At 46.0% G+C, this 23,610-nt stretch overlaps 1 protein-coding gene across 1 annotated transcript in view; it reads right to left on the bottom strand.

The window, feature by feature from the left end:
- Window positions 1–246: 246 nt before the first annotated feature.
- The window catches only part of LOC308168075 (N-acyl-aromatic-L-amino acid amidohydrolase (carboxylate-forming) B-like), a gene marked incomplete at its 3' end in the record, with an annotated part of 46,618 nt that continues 23,254 nt past the window's right edge, over window positions 247–23,610 (bottom strand). Inside the window, exons 5-6 of the mRNA XM_080542550.1 lie at window positions 830–937; window positions 247–362 (exon numbers count right to left, since the gene is read on the bottom strand). Coding sequence (XP_080398676.1) covers window positions 247–362; window positions 830–937 — 224 coding nt within the window. The remainder of the gene's footprint in view (window positions 363–829; window positions 938–23,610) is intronic.

Genomic DNA, 23,610 nt, shown 5'->3' with positions numbered 1-23,610 from the left:
TTAGGGGTCTCAGTGGGGTTAGGGTGTAGGGGTCTCAGTGGGGTTAGGGGTCTCAGTGAGATGGGTTAGGGGTCTCAGTGGGTTAGGGGTCTCAGTGGGTTAGGGTTAGGGGTCTCAGTGGGTTAGGGGTCTCAGTGAGATGGGTTAGGGGTCTCAGTGGGTTAGGGGTCTCAGTGGGGTTAGGGGTAGGGGTCTCAGTGGGGTAGGGGGTCTCAGTGAGATGGGTTAGGGGTCTCAGTGGGTTAGTCACCTGCAGCTCTGGGTGGATGGCAGCAGAGATCTGGAGGCTGTCTGGGTCTCTGGGGAAGTCGACACTCTGACTACCATGAAGCCTTCCACCTCTCCCCCCTCAAACACCTTACCTAGGGGAGGGGGAGGGAGGGAGGGGGAGGGGGAGGGAGGGAGAGGGAGGAGAGGGAGGGAGGGGGAGGGAGGAGAGGGGAGGGACGGGGAGGGAGAGGGGGAGGGGGAGGGGGAGGGGGAGGGACGGGGGGAGGGGGAGGGTGAGGGAGAGGGGGGAGGGAGAGTGGGAGGGAGGGGGAGGAGGGAGGGAGAGGGGAGGGACGGGGAGGGAGAGGGGGAGGGGAAGGAGAGGGAGGGGAGGGAGGGGAGGGAGAGGGGGAGGGAGGGGGAGAGAGAGAGGGAGGGGGAGGGAGAGAGAGAGAGAGAGGGAGGGGGAGGGAGAGAGAGAGAGAGGGGCAGGGAGAGAGAGAGAGAGAGAGAGAGAGGAGGAGGGGCAGGAGGGGGAAAAAAAGAAGTATATTTGTAGTTTTCAGAGTTGACGTTGACTGGGAGTTGTAGTTCTGGGAGTTGTAGTTTCCAGCAGTACCTGAGTTGAAGGCTTCCACCCAGCCCAGCGTCAGGTCCACCGCCCGCTTCATCAGACTGTAGATGTCGGCTCTGACCACACCATGAGGCTGGGGACCCACCTCCACCGCTATACACACACACACACACACACACACACACACATACAGTTAGGTCCATATTTATTTGGACACAGACAGAACTTTGGTTATTTGAGCTGTTTACCAAAACATTTTCAAGTTACAGTTATAACTTATAATGAATATGGGCTTAAAGTGCAGACTTAGGAATTACAGCTCTTTAATATGTAACTTCCTCTTTTTCAAGGGACCAAAGTAATTGGACAATTGACTCAAAAGCTGTTTCATCGGCCAGTGTGGGCTATTCCTTCTGTAGGAGCCATATATGGTCCTGTGATATGTGTTGTAATTCACTGTGTGGGCATGGGGTGGCGCTGTCACAATACCTGAGGCAGGTGTATATAAGGTAGTACATTTGTTGTTATCGTCAGGTGTTGACCCCGGAAGGGCAAATAGGTTTGACCGCAAGGGCGCTGAGTTTGTTGTTGTTAGTGTTTTGTACCAATGATTAAGCCATTGATGGCACTTAGTAACGCAATAAAGGTTTATTATGCAGCAAACCAATGACTACGGATCGTGTATAACCAACAGCACACATCAAACTAGAACGCACAACGCGTCAACCAGAGTCCGCGGGTTAGCATCTCAGTAGCTCAGTATTAGACTGTGCTCCTTTAACACCTTCATTATTTCTTTATCCATTAAGCAGGTAAAAGGTCTGAGTTGATTCCAAGTGTGGCATTTGCATTTGGAAGATGTTGCTGTATACGCACAACATGCAGTCAACAGAGCTTTCAATGCAAGTGAAACATGCCATCCTGAGAGATAGCAGGAACATTAGGAGTGGCCAAATTAACTGTTTGGTACATTCTGAGAAAAAAAGAACACACTGGTGAGCTCGGCACCACAAAAAGGTCTGGACGTCAATGGAAGACAAGAGTGGTGGATGATCACAGGATCCTTTACGTGGTAAAGAAAAACCCCTTCACAACATCCAGCCAACTGAAGAACAGTCTCCAGGAGGTCATCATTATCCATGTGTACCATAAAGGAAAGACTTCACATGAACAAATACAGAGGGTTCACCACAAGGTGCAAGCCATTCATAAGCCTCAAGAATAGAAAGGCCAGATTAGACGTTGCCAAAAAACATCTAAAAAACCAAGCCCTGTTCTGGAACAGCATTCTTTGGACAGATGAAACTCAGATCAACCTGTACCAGAATGATGGGAAGAAAACAGTATGGAGAAGGCTTGGAACGGCTCATGATCCGACGCATTAATGAATGAATGAATGAATGAATGGTCTTTATTGTCATTGCTATAGTACAGGTACCAAACAACGAAATTTAGGAGGGGTGGCTCCCCTGGTGTTAGGAAAGAAAAAAAAACTAAAAAAAACACAAGAAGGGAAGGAGCTGGTTTACATAAATAGAGGCTATGTACACTATCCACTATACTATATACTGTACAGATAGACGACTAGGGTTGATCATATTGCACATAGTGTTATTGCACATTCATTTAAAGTGTCGCAGTTTGCAGGCTTGAAATGTACATATTTGTGCCTCAGCACTACACCTGATTTTTTCAGTCCACCAGCTGCCATCAATCCGTCCAGACTGTCCAGGGCCCAGAACCTAGGTCTTTGCTGTGTTCAGGGCCTGGGTGGCCCTGGGGTAGAAGCTGTTCTTCAGTCTGTTTGTCCTTGCGGCCATGGTCCTGTACCGTCTTTTCGGGGCAGCCGGGTAAAGTGTTCGTACCCAGGGTGGGTTGGGTCTCTGGAGATCTTGGAGGCCTTCCTGAGACAGCGTGTGTTGTACAGCTCTTCCAGAGAGGGGAGGGGGGCGCCGGTGATCTTCTGGGCTGTTCTCACGACTCTCTGTAGCGCATTTCTCTCCGCGGTTGTGCAGCTGGAGAACCAGTTGCAGATGCCGTAGGTGAGGATGCTCTCCACTGCGCCGCGGTAGAAGGTCACCAGTATCTCCTGCTTGCTGTGTTCCTTCCTGAGGACTCTCAGGATGTAGAGCCGCTGTTGTGCCTTCTTGATGGTGGCTGTTGTGTTGTCCTTCCAGACAACACAACATACCACATCATCTGTAAAACACGGTGGAGGCAGTGTGATGACATGGACATGCATGGCTTCCAATGGCACTGGGTCACTAGTGTTTATTGATGATGTGACAGAAGACAGAAGCAGACGGATGAATTCAGAAGTGTTTAGTGTTACGGTCTCCTCCCTCCACTGCTGTCTTGTTCTGATTGTGTTGCAGGATGGCAGTGGGGAGAGGAGGCCTGATTGGCTGATGTAGCACACCTGTGCCTATTTAGGTTGTGCATTGGGGATCAGTCTCTCTCTCTCTCTCTCTCTCTCTCTCTCTCTCTCTCTCTCTCTCTCTCTCTCTCTCTCTCTCTCTCTCTCTCTCTCTCTCTCTCTCTCTCTCTCTCTCTCTCTCTCTCTCTCTCTCTCTCTCTCTCCTCTCTCTCTCTCTCTCTCCATACAGGTTATCCTTTTTTGACTCTTCTGTTAGTGGCAACCTTTTGTTCCTTTGTTTCACCTTTACAACATTCCACATACAGATCACTCACCCACACCCTACACAACTGATAAAACTGACTATCACATCCCATTTCAAGGGGTAGTGGTGGTCTAGTGGATAGTGAGTTGGACTTGGGATCGGAAGGTTGTGAGTTCAAATCCCACCTGAAGCCACACCACTACTAGTGTGCCCTTGGGTAAGGCACTTAGCCCTCAGTTACTCCAGGGGGAATGTCCCTGTAATTCGTAATTGTAAGTCGCTTTGGATAAAAGCGTCTGCTAAATGGCAAAATTAATTAATTAATTTAATTTCTAAATTACTTATTTTGCTTTAGTTATTAATAAAATAATCATTTACCTTTACCCTCGACTTGTCTCCCTGTTTTGTCACTTTCTCTGAGCCGGGTTAGTGACAAATGGGGGCTCGGCCGTCGGATTTAGTTGTTGTAGGACCTTTTGTTGTAGTTTGGTTAGCGCTCTTTGTTTCACTGTTTGATAGTTTCAGTGATTTGGGATTCTTTGGTAGGTTCTTTGTTAAATTGTTTGGTTCGTTGGTTCTTTGGTTCTTTGGTAGGTTCTTTGTTAAATTGGTTGGTTCGTTGGTTCTTTGGTAGGTTCTTTGTTAAATTGGTTGGTTCGTTGGTTCGTTGGTTCTTTGGTAGGTTCTTTGTTAGGCGCTAAACATTTGGGAGATAAGTTGGGTACAGGGCTGGACTGGCCATCTGGCATACCGGGCATTTGCCCGGTGGGCCGCGGTAGTTTTGGGCCGAGCCGGCCGGCAAAATAAAAATTATTATTATTATTATTTATTTAATTTTTTTTACCAGCCGGCCCGGCCGAAAGCTACCATCGAACGGCCCATAAATCGGGGACAGCGGCCCATTGGTCAATTTTCTATACAGACACTGGGCTGGCCCAATCAACAGAGAGAGGGGGGGGGGGTCAGGGGTCACTTGGGCCGAGCCGGCCGGCAAAATAAATGTAGTTAGCCTGGATAGTGGATACTGAGAGAGATGGAGCGCAAAAGCACACAAAAACGGAAGGGAGGCTGGGAAAAACTTAGGGAGAAAAAAAAAAAGAAACTTGAGGCAGATGCTGCCAAATGTGTAAACATTAGGGACATGTTTGCTGCAGGGGCTGCTGCACCCTCAAGTTTACCACAGCAGCAGCAGCAACAGCAACAGGTTGAAGAGGAGGCTGGCAGGGAGGAGCGGGAGCAGGGTACAGATACAGAGGATAGAGAGGATACAGAAGAAGCGGGGCCGAGTCAGCCTGTAACCGTTGACCCGGTAAGGAAAATATAGGTAGCTGTTAGGGGTGTAACGGATCGCCCCCCACGGTTCGGCACGCATGTGTACCGCGGATCAATTGCAAAATGTAACCAAGTAATAATATTAGTTAATATTAGTTAATATCCCTTGTAAATCACAATGTAGAGTTGCCATGAAAAGATAGACGCGACAGTTGCGTGCTTTGTTTTACTCTAAAGCGCAATGATAGGTTGATAATAAATAAAAAAATCCAGAACAACAAGGCTGCGTTCGTAAATTTGCTCTGGAATCTGATCAGCATTCATGGAACGCCTCTTGTCCAATCAAATTACTTGGTCCCTTTATGACGTCGGACCCAGTGTGCTCTCCGGCGCTCTCAGAGCAAATTTACGAACGCAGCCCAAGTGTAACATGGCGAGTAGAGTGCTGCTAATGTTGGCGACAGAGAAGAACTCGAAATGCCTCCCTCGTCATTTAAATCCCATGTATGGGAGCACTTTGGCTTTTCTGTCAATTATAACAATGACGGACAAAGTGTGGTCGATAAAAAAGTTACAGTGTTTAAGCGTTGTGCAACGAGAAAGTCGTACGAGCATGGTGACACATTTGCCGCGACATCACCCTGGTGTGTTGACGGGAGGCACGAAAAAGGCAGCTTGACAACTTCTGATAATGTAGCCAATTTTTTCATACCATGTTTAAAGTAAGGTTTCACTTTATTATTTAGTTTTTTTATTATTTTGTTTTGTTTTAGTGGTGTTGTTAAAAGTGGCATAAAACATGTTTATTTGTCTGCTTTAAAGAGCCCAGTGATTCACTGCTGCAACCAGGTGCCTCCCCCCTCTCTCCTACTGCATCATTTAAGTTGAATGTGTGTTTCTGTTTAATATGTAGCCTAATGTTTGAGTGTAGAATAATGTTATGTATGTGTATATATATATATATATATATATATATACACACACATATATATATACAGTATATACCAGTTTTGACATCTTGAATGTTTGATTGATTGATTGAAAACCTTTATTGTCCCCAATGGGGAAATTTTGTTGTCAAACAGCTCAGTTAGGGCAGAAAACATTCAGTACAGAAAACAGAAAAACATTCAATAAAAAACATAAAACAGTGCAGGCTCAATAAGTAAAAAGTTCCAAAAGTTCCATCTCCAGGTCTCCCCCACCCTGCAGGGCCTGGTTGTAGAGTCGGAGTGCAGCTGGAATAAAGGACTGTCCAAATCTTTTTGTACTTTGACGGGGGAGAACAAATCTGTGGCTGAACTTGCTCCTCATACCTGCCAGCTCGCAGTACATCGGGTGGGAGGGATTGGCCAGCATGGCCGCCAGTTTTTTCCCCATCCTCTGTTCTGCCACCACCTCTAGGCTGTCCAGCCCGGTCCCCACCACAGAGCTGGCCTTCTTCACCAGTTTGTTTAGCTTCGCAGCATCCCTGGCACAGATGTTTCCACCCCAGCAGGCCACGGCGAAGAACAGAACGCTGGCAACCACCGACTGGTAAAACATTTGCAGCAGCTTGTTGCAGACACCGAAAGACCTCAGCCTTCTCAGGAAAAACAGTCTGCTCTGCCCTTTCCTGAGAAGAGCCTCGGTGTTGTCAGTCCAGTCCAGTTTGTTATTAATTTGTACTCCCAGGTACCTGTAGGAGTCCACCCTCTCGACTTCCACCCCCTTGATGGTGATGGGGGCTGGGGTCCTTCTCTTCCTCCTAAAATCCACCACCAACTCCTTTGTTTTGCTGGTGTTAAGCAAAAGGTAGTTGGTGTCGCACCACTGCACGAAGCTCTCCACCAGGGCCCTGTACTCCTCATCCCTGTCGTCTGTGATGTAACCGACGATAGAGGAGTCATCCGAAAACTTCTGCAGGTGGCACTGGTCGGAGCTAAACTGGAAGTCGGAGGTATAGAGGGTGAAGAGAAAGGGTGACAGAACAGTTCCCTGGGGGGCACCGGTGTTGCACACCACCACCTCAGACTGACAGCCCTGCAGTCTCACATACTGACGCCTGTCTGTGAGGTAGTTGTGGATCCAAGCCGTCAGGGAGTCCTCCACACACATCACTGCTAGTTTGTCAGCCAGCAGTGATGGCTTGATAGTGTTAAATGCACTGGAGAAGTCGAAGAACATGGTCCTCACCATGCTCTGTGGCCTCTCCAGGTGTGTGTAGGCCCTGTGCAGCATGTAAATGATGGCGTCCTCCACCCCCATGCTCTCCTGGTATGCAAACTGCCGGGGGTCCAGGAAGTCCTTCACCTGGGGCTTAAGGTGTTGCAGCACTAGCCTCTCCAGGATCTTCATGACCTGTGGTGTCAGGGCGACAGGTCTGTAGTCGTTTGGGGTGCTGGGCCGTCCCTTCTTTGGCACTGGGACGATGCAAGAGGTCTTCCAGAGCTGTGGCACCCTCCTCAGTCTTAGAGATAGACTGAAGAGATGTTGGAATGTGTCCGCCAGCTCTCCAGCACACACCTTCAGAACCCTGGGGTTGATGTTGTCTGGACCTCTGGACTTGTTCACATTCACCCTGGAAAGCTGCCTTCTCACCTGCTCAGATGTTATAAAGCTGTGAGTACCGGTGTCTCCAGGTGTGAAGCATGCTCCCTGGCTCCTGGTGTTGGTAAGGGGAGGCAGTTGCTGCTGGGGTGCTGCTGGGGTGTCAGGGGGAGTGGGGGCTACTGTTGCCAGGGGTGCGGTACATTGGAGAGGGTCGGAGAGGGTCGGGGGCTGTGGGGGGTGACAGGGGGATGGGGGGGGTGACAGGGTCGGGGGCTGGGTCGGGGGCTGGGTCGGGGGCTGGGTCGGGGGCTGTGACAGGGTCGGGGGCTGGGTCGGGGGCTGGGTCGGGGGCTGGGTCGGGGGCTGGGTCGGGGGCTGGGTCGGGGGCTGGGTCGGGGGCTGTGACAGGGTCGGGGGCTGGGTCGGGGGCTGTGACAGGGTCGGGGGCTGGGTCGGGGGCTGTGACAGGGTCGGGGGCTGGGTCGGGGGCTGTGACAGGGTCGGGGGCTGGGTCGGGGGCTGTGACAGGGTCGGGGGCTGTGACAGGGTCGGGGGCTGTGGGGGGTGGCAGGGGGATGGTTGGTCAAACCTGTTAAAGAAGCAGTTCAGGTCATCTGCCTGCTCTCGGGTCCCCTCCACCACAGGATGTGGCTGCTTGTGGCCCGTGATCTTCTTGAAGCCCTTCCACACCTCCTTGGAGCTGTGGGCCTCTAGCCCGCCCTCCAATTTCCTCCTGTATTCCTCTTTGGCTGCTCTCAGCTCCTTCTTCACCTCCTTCTGAGTGGCCCTGGCTCCCTCAGTGTCCCCTGCCTTAAACAGCCTCCTCTTCCTTTTCAGAAGGTTCTTGATGTTCCCATTTATCCACGGCTTGTTGTTAGGAAAGCACCGTACCTTTTTAATGGGGACGATGCTCTCCTCGCAGAACTTGATATAGTCTGTGACACAGTCTAGCAGACCATCTATGTCCTCCCCGTGGACTCTCTGGAACATCCCCCAGTCGGTTGTTTCAAAACACGCCCTCAGCTCCTCCTCCACGTCTTCTGACCATTGCTGGACAGTCCTGGTGGTGATAGGCAGCCTTTTTATGATAGGGGTGTATGTTGGTTCCATCCAGACCATATTGTGATCAGATGCCCCTAGTGGCGGGAGGGCAGTGGATGTGTAGGCTCCCTTCACATTGGCATATAGTTTGTCTAGTATTTTGTTCTCCCTTGTTTTACATGTGACATACTGGGTAAAATCCGTCAATGTCTTTTCCATATTTACATGGTTGAAGTCCCCATTCACAATGATAAATGCGTTTGGGTGAGCGGTCTGTATCCCCGCGATACAGGAATGGATAACGTCATTTGCGCGCGCCGGGTTCGCGCTTGGTGGAATGTAACTAGTCACAGCCACAACATGTGAAAACTCTCTCGGACAGAGATCTGGCCTCAAACCTAGCGCCAACAGTTCTATGTCTGGAGTGCAGACTTGCTCTTTGATAGTGATATGACCTGGCTTGCACCATTTGGAATTAACAAACACAGCGATCCCGCCTCCTTTTATCTTACCGCTGTTTCTCGTTCTGTCCGCGCGGACCATTGTGAAACCATCTTGTTCCATCGCCCCGTCTGGTATACCAGGATTCAGCCAGGATTCCGTCAGGAATAGCAGGCTGCATTTCCCATATTCCCCCTGTCCCTTCATCAGAGCAGAGAGCTCATCAGCCTTGTTGACCAGCGACCTTACGTTCCCCATAAGAACAGACGGCAGGCAGGTCCTATTTGCTTGTCTGTCTCTCCTCGCCCTCACGTACGCGCCAGCCCTAGTTCCCCGTCTGCGTGTCCTTATTTCGCTGGGCACTCCTGTAGGGGGAACGGCGGCGGCTCGACTCCTAAAGGCAATGAGCTCCTCTCTGGAATACACCCGCATTCCTCCGTTTATCAGGCACATATTGAGCACTCCGGTTAAAAGATAAAAGATAAAAGTTTGAAATAAAAGGTTGAAAAGGGCTAAAAAAGGGCTAAAAAGTAGAAGTAAGACTGAGCCGTTTCACTGGCAGCCACCCAACCGGCGCCATTTTCATTATTGGTATTATTGGTTGTTGGGTTTTATACAGTAAAAGTGGTGTTTTTACAGAATTCGAGGAAAAAGCTTTTTGTTTTTATTTTTATGTTTTGTGTTGATTCGAAAAATGATCCGATCCGTGACTCAAAAACCGTGACACGATCCGTGAGTTAGGTGATCCGTTACACCCCTAGTAGCTGTACAGCTGGGTTTCCGTTAACCGGTAGTTACCGGTCTTTGTCCGGTAAAATATGTTGGTAAAGTCCGACATATTTAAACCTCTTCGGTCATGTCCGGTGAAAATAATTCCCTCTAAGCACAATTTGAATACAATTTGCTAAAATTAAATTGTCACGTATTCTGATTCCTTCTATATTTAAAAAGACATATATCGGCTATATATTTTATTAATGTGTAGGCTAGCGCTAGCCTATGCGATGAAGAAACAGCGGTAATTGATAAGTAATACATTTGAGAGCATGGCAACGGTGGACAACCTGCAGTCGGAGCTGAAAAGCTTAGCAAGCCAGTGGGACAAGCTGAAAACATCACCACTAGAAGAATATGTGATCAGGACAGTGGAAGAGGGACCCGATGGAGGAAAGGAAGAGGACATGGAGATCATCACCAAAAGTTGTGCCTTCTGCAAAGAGTGCCCGCTGTGCTGCTACCAAATTCTGCAGAGATTCAACATGCTCACAGATGCATACCCCCTGCTTGGACTTGCATACAAGTTCTTGCTGACATTGTCAATAACCCAGGTGGCCTGCGAGCGATCATTCTCAACACTTAAGTACATAAAAAGCAGACTGAGGAGCAGCCTGTCTTCCAGCAAACTGGAAGCCTTCATGTTGATGGCCACTGTGGCTTTGGACACAGACACTGTCATTGACAAAGTGGCAGAGAAGAGTGAGCTCATGAGGAAACTGCTGTTGTATTAAGGTTAGCGAATATTCAAATACAATTATTCTAATAATTTAGCAGCTTTTTAGACTGAAGATAATTTGATCATGTGACTCACTCATTGTTATCCCCAGTTCCCCACCTCTCTAAGGATGCCCTGTATGGTTCATTGTCCATTGTTGTTGAGACTAGTATCCAGAGGGCCATGCAGCCTTTTCCACTAAGTGAGTATACAGTACAGTAGCTGTCAGGTTTCTTTTCTCCATTTTCTGGAAGATGCTCTGATCATCTGAATCTGTCACATGATAATGTACAATTTACCATTTTAATTAATTATCTGTCTCTTTCTCCCTCTCTCTCCATCATGAGATGGCATTATTGTTATAGTTTGTTGAAGTGGCTGTTTTCCAGATATGCTGCTATCTCTACATTGTTCTACAGTAAGTAAAAAGGTACTAATAATGATGCAATTATTACTACTACTACTACTAAATGATCATGTCTTAGTCTCACCCTTGTCTCTGTCTCTGTTTCTCTCTCTCTCTCAAAGGTTGCCGTTGCCGTTTGTTTGGAAAAGAATTCACTGGACTTCACAGTCTTTCTTTTTTATTTAGCAGTGAGTTCACAGTCTATGATGCATTTATTACTAGTACTTAAGTATTTGAATTTATTATATATTATTTAATATAATAAAACATTTGAAATTATTCTTTGACTTCTGGTGCTTTTTCTTTGATAACATTTTACTTCTACTATACTTGAGTCAAGTATGGAGATTGTGTACCCCATGGCCACCACCGCCAGTCAAGAGTGAGTGAGTACACTGGTCAACTTGCACTGGTACCATTGCTTACTGCATGTAGTTGTCTTTGTAGTGGTTTGGGGGAATACTACAGTTTGTCATATGACTGTACAGCACAGTATATAAGACGAGTATACAGTATAAGGCAAGTGTTTTTGTGCTGGTGGGTGTGGTCCGACCGATTGGGGTGGGCCTGTCTGGGCCAAAAATGCCAGGGCCTAATTTTTGTCCCAGTCCAGCCCTGGGCCCTATTCCACAAAGCTCGATAAAGTTCTAAGCCTCGATAAAGTTCTAAGCCTCGAAAATGTTAGCTTGCGTTCGGTGCCATCAATGTGGCTCAAATAATTCGCTGCTTGGTTGAGCTCCTTCTGAGTCAGATATAATTAGCCTGGTCCCGACCAGGCTAAAACACAGGCTATAGTCATCCGTGCGTCAAAAAAGGCTCACAGGCGGAAACTAAACCCTGAACGAAAGTTCCTCATGTGTCTTTTAGGAAATATTAGTTCCCACTTCACATGAGATAGATAGATTAGATAGTTTGATTAGATAGTTTGACTGTGTGATAGATAGATAATTTGATATTTTGAAAGTGTGATCGATCGATAGATAGTTTGATTGTGTGATAGATAACTTGATATTTTGAAAGTGTGATAGATAGATCGAAAAGAGTGTAAAAAAAAAAGAAGTAATTGTCTCAACTTGCATTGCCGTCATTACAGCGGTCTGGTTGGTGTAGTGGTTAAGGCTGCGGACTCGAGTTCCAAAGGTTGTGAGTTCGAGACTTGACTAAGTCATTCATTTTTTTTTTTTTTACATTTAACCGAAGATTTCATGCAAAGGTTTCAAACACCATTGTAATCGTGTCAGTTCTTGTAAATTAGCCTGCACCATAATTTTATAGCCTACAATACTTTTTTAGATGAGATTTTAGATTAGATTCAGACAACGAAATGCAGTAAAAAGTGCGCCTGAAGAGGGATTTGAACCACCGATATAAAATGACGAATAAATCCTATGGCAGCGGTCGATACCACTAGGCCATTGTGGCGATATGACGGTTTGTAGCCTGCTGCTCATATCACCACAGTAGTAAATAGTCATTTATTAAAATATGAACATATAACAATAACTGGGGCTAGTATGACCTACGCATTTAATTGGTCAGCAATTTCTTGCCAAACCATTTCCCTCGCCTTGTTAATTGCGGCAGTATTGCACTATTTTACATCTTATTTTTCCGTCTTCATAAAAAATCAATAATTCGGAATGCTGCGCAAATGTAGTACCCCTGCAGAGTGGAGTATCTTCATTTCGACAGATCGACTCTTCTGGGCTGCGTATGTCTGCGTGCACGCGCCCATATCGAAGATTTGTAAGCCTGTCTTCTGTGAACACTGATGACACAAGGCTGATCCTCATTCGAGGAATCACCTGAGGCTTGAATACCAATCTCGAGGTCCCTGAGCGCCGCATTTAATTATAGCGCCGCTATATTAAGCCACCGTTAGTGGAATATGGCCCTGGTTGGGTATTGTTTTGTTGATGCTGTGGCATCTTAGGCCCTGTCCACACCTATACGTTTTTTTGACAAACGTGGATTTTTCTATTCGTTTTGGGGGGTTCATCCAGACGCAAACGAGTTTTTGCCCTCTGAAAACGAAGATGTTTAAAAACGCCTGCCAGAGTGAAGATCCTTAAAAAACGCTGTATATGTTTTGACGTCTGGACGAGATAGACGAGTGTTTTGTATTCGTCACGTCATCATGCGCGTAGATGATGCGCAGTGCAGCTGTTTTCTGTAACCCGCATGCGCTAACCCAGCCAACAACAACAACAACAATGGCGCCTTACAGGGTTGTTGCGTTCGTGCTGCAGAAGCTATTGAGCTTGATTGGGCTTTTACAGCAAAATGTACTGTTGCTCCTCTACTACCACCGCCACAACACATGGACATGGAGAACATCTACAATATGACAATGTAGAGAGCCACAGTAGATTATTACACACTCTTATTTCTGCAAGTGAAGACATGTTTGTTTATTATTTGCGACATAATAATTACGACATACAATTCAAAGGTACAATAAAGAATGTTTATTTAGTTTCACTGGGTAATGTTGCAGTGCATACACAATATTGTAAGAAAATAAATAAAATGTCATCTTGACGGATTTACAAACATAGGAGCTGTCCAACAAAACGTTTCAAACACTGCGAAAATGGCAAGACTCCCAGTCAATGTGTAGCTGCAGCTGTTTATGTTGGTTAGCATGTTGTCTGCTTGTTGGTGTTTGAATGTTGTTGTTTGTTTATGGTGATTTGTGTGGTGTGGTCTCGTTTGGTCTGCTCTCGCGTGGTTTGGGAAATCACGTGTCAGTGGTCCTTTTCCTTTGCCGTTTCGGTAATGGCGGCGGCATTTTGAGACGGAGCGGCTGTTGTTCTGGACTTGCTACGGCAGGAACAGCTAGCTTCAAAGACTACAGATTCATAGTCAACATTCCCTTTATAGCATGCAGCCAACGAGGTATTTACGTTCTGTGTGTATTTAATTTGTATTGAACTGTGTTGTACATGCAATGTTATGTTGTTATGCTAGCCAAGCTAACCGTGAATGTTTGTTCTCATAGTTTTCACGGTGCTGTTGGAAATGAATAAAACCAATACATCAGTAGAAGAAAGCCACTTGTGTCATCGTGCTTGGAGGGAGTTACAGTGAAAACTCGGACTGTTTCACCAACCGAGTGGGACCGAAGATGAGGCCGACGTCTGTTTCATCAACGTGTATGGGACTGAATGACGGCGAAAAGGACAGATAAGCTCAGCTCGCATTTTACACACAATAAGAAGCAAGAAGACCACACATTTATTAAGAACTTGAACACTAACAAGTGAAGAGTGATCTAAGAAGAGGACGTTAGTAAATGTGCTACCAAGAGACCTTTTAGTGTGTTACTAAAGTATGATTTGAGAAAAGGTAATTACAACAATCAGCCTATAGGGGTCCATATTTGCCATTTTATGTTGAACCTGAACCTAGAAGTGTTTCTAAATTGAACTGCAGCCTATATTGAGTATTTTCAAGGTAGCATTCAAAGTTGAGTTTAATGCCCTTTTTTTTGCATGTGTTGTGTTTTTGAATTTAACTCTTCTGAAATACTTTATTTGAATCTTTTGATGATATTTGATGGACTTAAACCAACATATATTTACATAAGTGATACATTCTAGAAAGTGCTAAACTTGATAACTGATCACATTGCAAGTAGTGATAGTCTAAGTAGGCCTACAAGTTTATTAATTATATACATTAAGTTTACAAGATGGCGGAGCCAGGAGAGCTTACCAATCAGGCAAGAGACAGTGCTAGGGATAGAGAAGATTCCCAAGAGCAGCCTGAAATTAGTCAAAACGGTGATGCTGCTGAGCAGCCAAGAAGAGGCCAAAGATCCATAACTCTAACAGAGAAGGGTAAAGGAATGCAAGATGAAAAAATTAAAGCGCTTCAACAAAGGTTCAATTACATCTATGGTAAATGGAGATCACACGTTACATCTTCTAAACAGGCATTGTCACAAGCAACGGAGCCTGTATCTGATGATCTGCTTAACGACATAATTGGTGATGTCAGAAGTCTTTCTGCAGATGTCCAGCGTGTTTATGACGGACTACGGCAAATCTCAACTCCAGACCAAGAAACACGTCAGAGAGTCGATCTGTGCGTCCATATATCCAAGTTCATTGTATGCAGAGCCTCAAGCCGACTGTGTGGAAAGGTATCTGACGGAGAAGAGGAAGATTGGCCTGAAGCAGGTTCTTTATTCGACTGTAGTGTAGGTTCTTTCACTTATGTTTCCAAGGGGACCTCAGTACACTCGAGCGGGTCTACTGAAAAACGACAAGAAGCTGCTGCTGATGCTGCTGCAGGCAAAGCTGTTCTGAAGGTGTTACAAGAACAAGAAAGAGAACAACAGGAAATACAGCGGCTAGAAACAGAAGCTAAGAAGAAGATAGCTGATCAAGAGGCAGCAGCAGTAAGGCGTCGTTTCCAGAGAGAGGAAGAGGAAGCTGATCAAGAGGCAGCAGCAGTTAGGCGTCGTTTCCAGAGAGAGGAAGAGGAAACTAAAATCAGAGCTGAACTGGTAGAGGAACATGCAGTGCTGCAAAGGACTCTGGAAGAAAAACGGAGAAGGGTACAGCGTTTGGAGACAATAAAAGATCTGAATGCAGCACAAGCAAGAATACAAGTTTATGATCAAGTGGAGGACACAGAAGAGAAGTGGAGAGACATCGTACTAGATTGTGAGATGGTAACAGACAAGCAAGTGCCTGCTCCCACAAGTCCTCCATCTCGGTATATGTCTCCCGCACTACAAGCTGTGACCACCTCCTCAAATGAAAGTACAGCAGAGCTCGTCAAGGTGCTAGCAGACGCAGTGAGTGCCAACAGAATCCCAATTCCTGAACCATCAGTATTCAGTGGGGATCCATTGAGATACAATGACTGGAAACTCTCATTTGAAACGCTGATCGGCCAGAAGAACATCAGGGATAAGGAAAAGATATACTACCTCCGTAGGTATGTAAATGGTGAAGCAAAGACAGCAATTGATGGCTATTTCTTACTTGGCACTGAATCTGCCTATGTGTCTGCATGGGAACTCTTGGAGGAAAGATATGGAAACCCATTTACGATCGCACTAGCATACAGAGACAAGCTCCACGCGTGGCCCAAGATGGGACCTAAGGATAGCTACGAGCTCAGAAGGTTCGCTGATTTTCTCCGCAGTTGTGAGGCAGCTATGAACCACATCAAGGCACTGGAAATCTTGAACGACTGCAATGAAAACAGGAAAATTCTGTCAAAGTTACCGGATTGGTTGACGGCTAGCTGGAACCGGAAGGTTACTGACATAGAAGAACAGAGCAACCAATTCCCCTCCTTCAGCCAGTTTGTCGCATTTCTCACTAGAGAGGCAAAAATCGCCTGTAACCCTATCACATCTCTACAATCACTCAAACAAGGCGAAGCTGAACAACCAAGAGTCCAAAGAAATCAAAACTCTGAAGCAAAGGCACTGACCACAAGTTCCAATGAAACAGCAGTTATGACATGCATGTTCTGCAATAAGACTGGACATACTTTGCACAAATGCAGAAAGTTCATGGAGAAGGAAGTTCCAGAGAGAACCACATTTGTTCAATTGAACAGGCTATGCTTTGGTTGTCTCAAGTATGGCCACCTCTCAAAGAGCTGCGACAGTAGGAGTGTGTGTGACATGTGCCACAAGCGGCACCATACTTGCCTGCACGAGGATAGAGCCAAAGATGATCAAAGACAACCACAAGAGCCAAGTCCAAGTCAAGAAAGACCTCACTCATCACAACACAATGAAACAACCACAACTGCTACTTCACATAGAGCGATACTGGGCGAGGCTGGCACACATACCTCTGCAACAATCCCTGTCTGGCTCTCATCTGCGACCCAACCAGCACAAGAAGTCCTTGTATATGCGCTATTGGATTCCCAAAGTGACTCAACCTTTATTCTAAGTGATGTAGCTGAAGTTCTAGAAGCCAACAAAGAGCAAGTCAAGCTCAAGCTCTCTACGATGACCTCAACCACAATGGTAAACTCTCAAAGAGTAAACAACCTACAGGTCCGAGGCTTTTACTCTGATACGAAGATCTCCTTACCACCGGCCTACACGCGTGAGTTTATTCCAGCCAACAGAACTCACATACCAACAGACGAAATAGCTAAAACGTGGTCCCATCTAGAACACCTTCAAGAAGAGATTGCACCTCTACAAGACTGTGAAGTAGGTCTGCTCATTGGGTACAACTGCTCGCAAGCTCTTCTTCCAAGGGAAGTTGTGTCTGGAAAAGAAGATCAGCCCTACGCACAGCGTACAGACCTTGGATGGAGTATTGTTGGATGTGGGAATCCCTGTGTAGACTACGGAGATGCCATCGGAAACAGTCATCACATAGTAGTGAAACAAGTGACACCAGATGTGGAGTCTTCTATCAATCTCCGAACTGAAGTACATTATGTAAGCCGAATCAAAGTGAAAGAAGTGACTCCCTCAGACATCACAAAGGTCCTTGAATCAGACTTTTCAGAAAGAACCAGAGAAGACAATCCCGTCTCACAAGAAGACCTCAAATTCCTGACAAACCTGAGCGAAAACATCAGACAAAAAGACAATGGTCACTACGAGATGCCATTACCGTTCAAAGAGAGAGAGACACACACACACACACACACACAGAGAGAGACACACACACAGAGAGACACACACAGAGAGACACACAGAGACACACACAGAAAGAAAGAGAGAGAGAGACACACACAGAGAGACACAGAGAGAGACACACACAGAAAGAAAGAGAGAGACACACAGAGACACAGAGAGAGAGAGAGAGAGAGAGAGAGAGAGAGAGAGAGAGAGAGAGAGACACACAGAGAGACACACACAGAGAGAGAGAGACACACGCGAAGAGGTCTACTCGACAGAGAAAGCAAGGTGGGAGAAGTCAAAGAAGATGATCCTGAGCTTGGCCATGCTCTTGTGTGTAACACTAAGGCAAAGGAAGATACATCTTTATTAGACCGCCTACAGAATTTTTCTTTAAGTTTTCAGAAGTTTTAGCAGATTATAGAAATCCCACATAAGGTGTATGTGATTTGGTGGGAGTGTAGCTGCAGCTGTTTATGTTGGTTAGCATGTTGTCTGCTTGTTGGTGTTTGAATGTTGTTGTTTGTTTATGGTGATTTGTGTGGTGTGGTCTCGTTTGGTCTGCTCTCGCGTGGTTTGGGAAATCACGTGTCAGTGGTCCTTTTCCTTTGCCGTTTCGGTAATGGCGGCGGCATTTTGAGACGGAGCGGCTGTTGTTCTGGACTTGCTACGGCAGGAACAGCTAGCTTCAAAGACTACAGATTCATAGTCAACATTCCCTTTATAGCATGCAGCCAACGAGGTATTTACGTTCTGTGTGTATTTAATTTGTATTGAACTGTGTTGTACATGCAATGTTATGTTGTTATGCTAGCCAAGCTAACCGTGAATGTTTGTTCTCATAGTTTTCACGGTGCTGTTGGAAATGAATAAAACCAATACATCAGTAGAAGAAAGCCACTTGTGTCATCGTGCTTGGAGGGAGTTACACAATGGTTGCATATGTTTTTTGTACTTTGTACTCAATAGTTAAACTCAACAATACTTCTACTTCACTGTCTGTCCAAATGAACGACTCCTTTGCTCCCCGAGGCGGCATGTTGTTTACGATTGGAATTTTGTATTTCGCGGATGTAACGTGGAAGAACCGCTTTAGCTTTTCCTGGCGTCTGATTGGCCAGCGGAGCTATGGGGTTAAAATTATATCGCCGACTACTGGTGTGGAATGCTCAATGACAGCGTTTATATTGCGTTCATACGTATGCATCTGGATGCAGATATTTTATAAACGTGCTCGTCTGGACGGTCATATTTTTATATACAAAAAACGTTTATCAAAAAAACGTATTGGTGTGGACATAGCCTAAGTTACCTTTCTGTTGTGATTTGTGGCAACAGTTATTTGTGTTTGTTTGTGTGCTGGGGGAGAGAGAGGACTACGGTTTGTCTCCAGACACTTGCCCAGGCTAGAGACGCCATTTGCTATACTATCTGTTGGGACACCTAGGTAGGAGTGTTTTTTTATTTTTTATTTTTTATTTTACCTTTATTTTACGAGACGAGACAATTAAGAACAAAATTCTTATTTACAATGCCGGCCTGCAATAAGGGGAAAGGGGAGGGGGGCTGAAAGATAACACATGTTAAAAACAAAGCACAATAAGCATTAAACACATGCATGCAACACAAACAATGCAACAAAAGCACCAACGGACATCAACAATGGAACACAACAGCAAGCACAAAAAGTAGACAGGCAACACAAGACAATACAATACATCAAAACGTGTGGTTGTTCCTTGTGCAGTGGTGAGAGATTTAGGAGCTGATGCCTTCTACCCCATGTTAGGCATAGCGGCGTATTTCCTTTGGGGAGTGCGTTGGGCTATTTATTTATTTTTTATTATTATTTTTGTGTGGCTAGAGCAGTGGTCTCGGGGGCATCGCCGTAGAACGGGGGAGTACGCCAGCGTGCTGGTTACTTGTTCCGTGTTAGCGGTATTGAGTGCGTAATTACCCACCACGAAGCCACACGAAGACTACGAAGACTAGGGTTGAGCTATCTAGGTTTTGGGGAAGCTCCGTTGAATATCTCCATTGCTGCGCTCGGTGCGACTGCTACTGTTTTGTGTGCTTCAACAGGTGGGGAGGCATTTGTTGTTATAGTAGTTACGTGCACATTAATCATGGCTTCGAAGAGTTCATGCAGAAACCATCAGTGGAGTTGTTAGAGAGATGTAGTAAGGACCAACTTTTGAAAATCGCGGATCTCCATAACATTGAAATAAGTAAAACTGTTAGCCGTCTCAAGGAGACTTTATGAATGAATGAATGAATGAATGAATGAATGGTCTTTATTGTCATTGCTATAGTACAGGTACCAAACAACGACATTTGGGAGGGGTGGCTCCCCTGGTGCTAGGAAAGAAGAAAAAAAAAAAAGAAGAAGGGAAAGGAGCTGGTTTACATAAATAAAGGCTATGTACACTATCCACTATACTATACTGTACAAATAAAACACTGTGCTGTACTCTACGCTATGCTATACCTATTCTAACATTTCCTATTTCTCTGCAACCTTATGTACCCTAGGGTTGTCATATTGCACATAGTGTTATTGCACATTCATTTAAAGTGTCGCAGTTTGCAGGCTTGAAATGTACACATTTGTGCCTCAGCACTACACCAGATTTTTCAATCCAGCAGCTGCCATCAATCCGTCCAGACTGTCCAGGGCCCAGAACCTAGGTCTTTGCTGTGTTCAGGGCCTGGATGGCCCTGGGGTAGAAGCTGAGCTTCAGTCTGTTTGTCCTTGCGAACATGGTCCTGTACCGCCTGTTCCAAGTCAGCCGAGCAAAGTGTTCGTACCCAGGGTGGGATGGGTCTCTGGAGATCTTGGAGGCCTTCCTGAGGCAGCGTGTGTTGTACAGCTCTTCCAGAGAGGGGAGGGGGGCGCCGGTGATCTTCTGGGCCGTTCTCACGACTCTCTGTAGCGCATTTCTCTCTGCGGCTGTGCAGCTGGAGAACCAGTTGCAGATGCAGTAGGTGAGGATGCTCTCCACTGCGCAGCGATAGAAGGCCACCAGTATCTCCTGTCTGGTGTGGTCCTTCCTGAGGACTCTCAGGAAGAAGAGCCGCTGTTGTGCCTTCTTGATGATGGCTGCTGTGTTGTTCTTCCAGGACAGGTCATCCTGTATGTGCACCCCCAGGAATCGGAGGGTTGAGACTCTCTCCACGCTCCCTCCGTCGATGAGCAGGGGCTGGACCTCAGATTTTTTCCTCCTGAAGTCCACGATGATTTCCTGGGTCTTTGACTGGTTCAGCAGCAGGTTGTTAACCTTGCACAGCTTGCTCAGCTGCTCTACCTCATCCCTGTACGCCGCCTCGTCCCCCCCCGAGATGCAGCCCACCACGGTGGTGTCGTCTGCAAACTTTACGATGGAGTTGCTGGGGTGGACGGGGGTGAAGTCGTAGGTGTAGAGGTTGTAGAGGATGGGGCTTAGCACGCAGCCCTGGGGGGACCCAGTGCTGAGTCTGAGGGCTGTGGAGGTGTGGGAGCCCACCCGCACCCTCTGGGGGCGGTCGGACAGGAAGTCCTTGATCCATGCACATATAGAGTGTGATAGTCCCAGGTCTAGTAGTTTGGTCACTAGCCTGTCTGGAAGGATGGTGTTGAAGGCAGAGCTGAAGTCCACAAAGAGCAGTCTCGCGTAGCTGTTTCCCCTCTCCAGGTGGGATAGAGTGGAGTGGAGTGGAGAGTCGTCGCGATGGCGTCCTCTGTGGACCTGTGGGCTCTGTAGGCGAACTGGTATGGATCCAGGTTGAAAAAACCCCCGATCGTTTAAGAACGATCGTAATGGACAATCTGATTAAAGCTGGTATCCTGGAGGAATCTCTAACCCTTACGCCTGTCCCAACTCCCGTGAGTAGTCATTTGACTTTTGACCAACAGAAGGAGTTGTTGTTGTTGCAGCAAGAGCATGAGAAAACTGTTCAATTGGAGATTGAAAAAATGCGTCAGGATACAGAACGTGCTAAATTAGAATTTCAATGGGAGCATCTTAAGTTAATTAAAGAGGGTAAAAATGTTGGGGTTTTTTCTCTCTATGATCCCGACCCCGCTAGGGAACGTGTGGGTCCCCATTTTGATATTTCTAATAACCTAAAGCTTGTGCCTAAGTTCAATGAGCGAGACCTTGACTCGTTTTTTTGTACTATTTGAGCGAGTGGCTGAGGTTAGACATTGGTCTGATTCAGACCGCATCTTGCTCCTACAGAGCGTGATTACGGGTGGAGCCCAGGAGGCCTACTCTGCTCTGAGTAGGACTGACTGTAGGGACTATTCCTTAGTTAAAGCTGCAATCTTGCGTGCTTATCAATTGGTTCCGGAAGCGTACCGCCAACGTTTTAGAACTGCAAAGCGGCGTAACGAGCAATCTCATGTTGATTTTGTCCGTGATTTGACATTACAGTTTGATCGGTGGTGCTCTGCCTCATCTGTTACCAGCTATGAGGAGTTGTGTCAGTTAATTGTGTTAGAGCAGTTCAGAGATTCTGTTCCTGAGCACCTTGCTGTATATCTTGGTGAACACAACGTGTGTACGGCTTCTGAGGCAGCAGTGTTAGCTGATAGCTTTGTTTTAACGCATAACCACATTTTAAAAATCCTTTTTTGACTCTTTTGTTAGTGGCAACGTTTTGTTCCTTTGTTTCACCCTTACAACATTCCACATACAGATCACTCACCCACACCCTACACAACTGATAAAACTGACTATCACATCCCATTTCTAAATTACTTATTTTGCTTTAGTTATTAATAAAATAATCATTTACCTTTACCCTCGACTTGTCTCCCTATTTTGTCACTTTCTCTGAGCCGGGTTAGTGACATTAGGGATATTCTGTCTGCTCAGATTCAGACAAATTCAGCAAAGTCGATTGGATGGTGCTTCACAATACAGATGGACAATGACCCAAAACATACTGCGTAACTCAACCCAGGAGTTTTTAAGGCAAAGAAGTGGAATATTCTGCAATGGTCGAGTCAATCACCTGATCTCAACCCGATCGCGCATGCATTTCACTTGCTGAAGACAAAACTAAAGGCAGAAAGACCCACGAACAACTGAAGACAGCTACAGTAAAGGCCTGGCAAAGCATCACAAAGGAGGAAACCCAGCATGGTGATGTCCATGTGTTCCAGACTTCAGGCTGTCATTAAAATTGAACATTTTATTTATGATTATGTTAATTTGTCCAATTACTTTTGAGCTCCTGAAAATAGGGCTGTGTATAAAAATGGTTGCAATTCCTAAACGTTTCATACAATATTTATGTTCAACCCCTTGAATTAAAGCTGAAAGTCTGCACTTCAATTACCGTATTTTCCGCCCTATAAGGCGCACCGGAGTATAAGGCGCACCTTCAATGAATGACCTATTTTAGAAAATTTTTCATATACAAGGCGCACCGGCTTATAAGGCGCACCGGCTTATAAGGCGCATAGAATAGATACTGCAGTCAAACGTTTGACTGGGGTTGCGTTACGCCCAAGCTCCACCTACTGCGTTGCGTCACCTCTCCATCGGTGTTGTGTCAACTTCCCGTTGTCCAAGCTCCACCTGAGCGTTGTCACCATCAACGTTCTACCTGCTCCACTGTCAAAAATATATATTTTTCCACCTCAAGTATCAGCCGTTCGTCATCCATTTTTGCAACAAGCGTCAAGGACCTGCGGTGATTCACAGCTGACTCGCGTGAATAGCAATTCGCAATAGCTGCAACCACGAGATATAGAGTAGTTAGCTACAAGCATTTTCAATCTGCTATTATCTCTATTAGTGGATTAACCGCTGTGGTGATTTAACAGCTGATAAAAATACATCAAGTAGACTACAAACAGAGCAAAACAACACCAGAAAACAACCAATAGGCCATACAATTATAACCAACAACCAATATGTGACAGCTCCTGGTGAAATGTGCAACGTACTTTTTCAGTTTTTACACATGCTTAAACTACAGATTGTAAGCTTTCAAATGATGTGTCATACATTCAAATCAGAGAAAGATTGAACACGACAGGCGTATGTGAATGTTGGTTCATCTCAAACACTGAATGGGAGAAAAGTGAATCTGACAACCACAACAAACGCTGCTAGCGGCTAACAGCTAACAAAACACATCGCTACGAAGGTCTAAACTGTATTTTAATAACATGACAACATACTGGGAGAACATCGACATGCTAAAAACACATAACTACACATAACTAGATGAACACACAGTTCTTGCTTTTGAACACGAGCTAAAACGAAAGTATGTTTACAAATCAACCCTCCCTTACCGGTAGCCTCCGGCAAACGAGAATAATGAATCCAATACACAAATGATAAGTGTTTAGTGATCGTTAAACTGTTGTTTATTATATCGAGTGGGTACTTTAAAACTTCAAGTTGAAAG

This window comes from Nansenia antarctica, assembly GCF_963989245.1.
Source record: "Nansenia antarctica genome assembly, chromosome: 11".
Taxonomy (NCBI): domain Eukaryota; kingdom Metazoa; phylum Chordata; class Actinopteri; order Argentiniformes; family Microstomatidae; genus Nansenia; species Nansenia antarctica.
The sequence above is the reverse complement of the archived record's forward strand: the minus strand, read 5'-3'. Positions and strand labels throughout refer to the sequence as shown.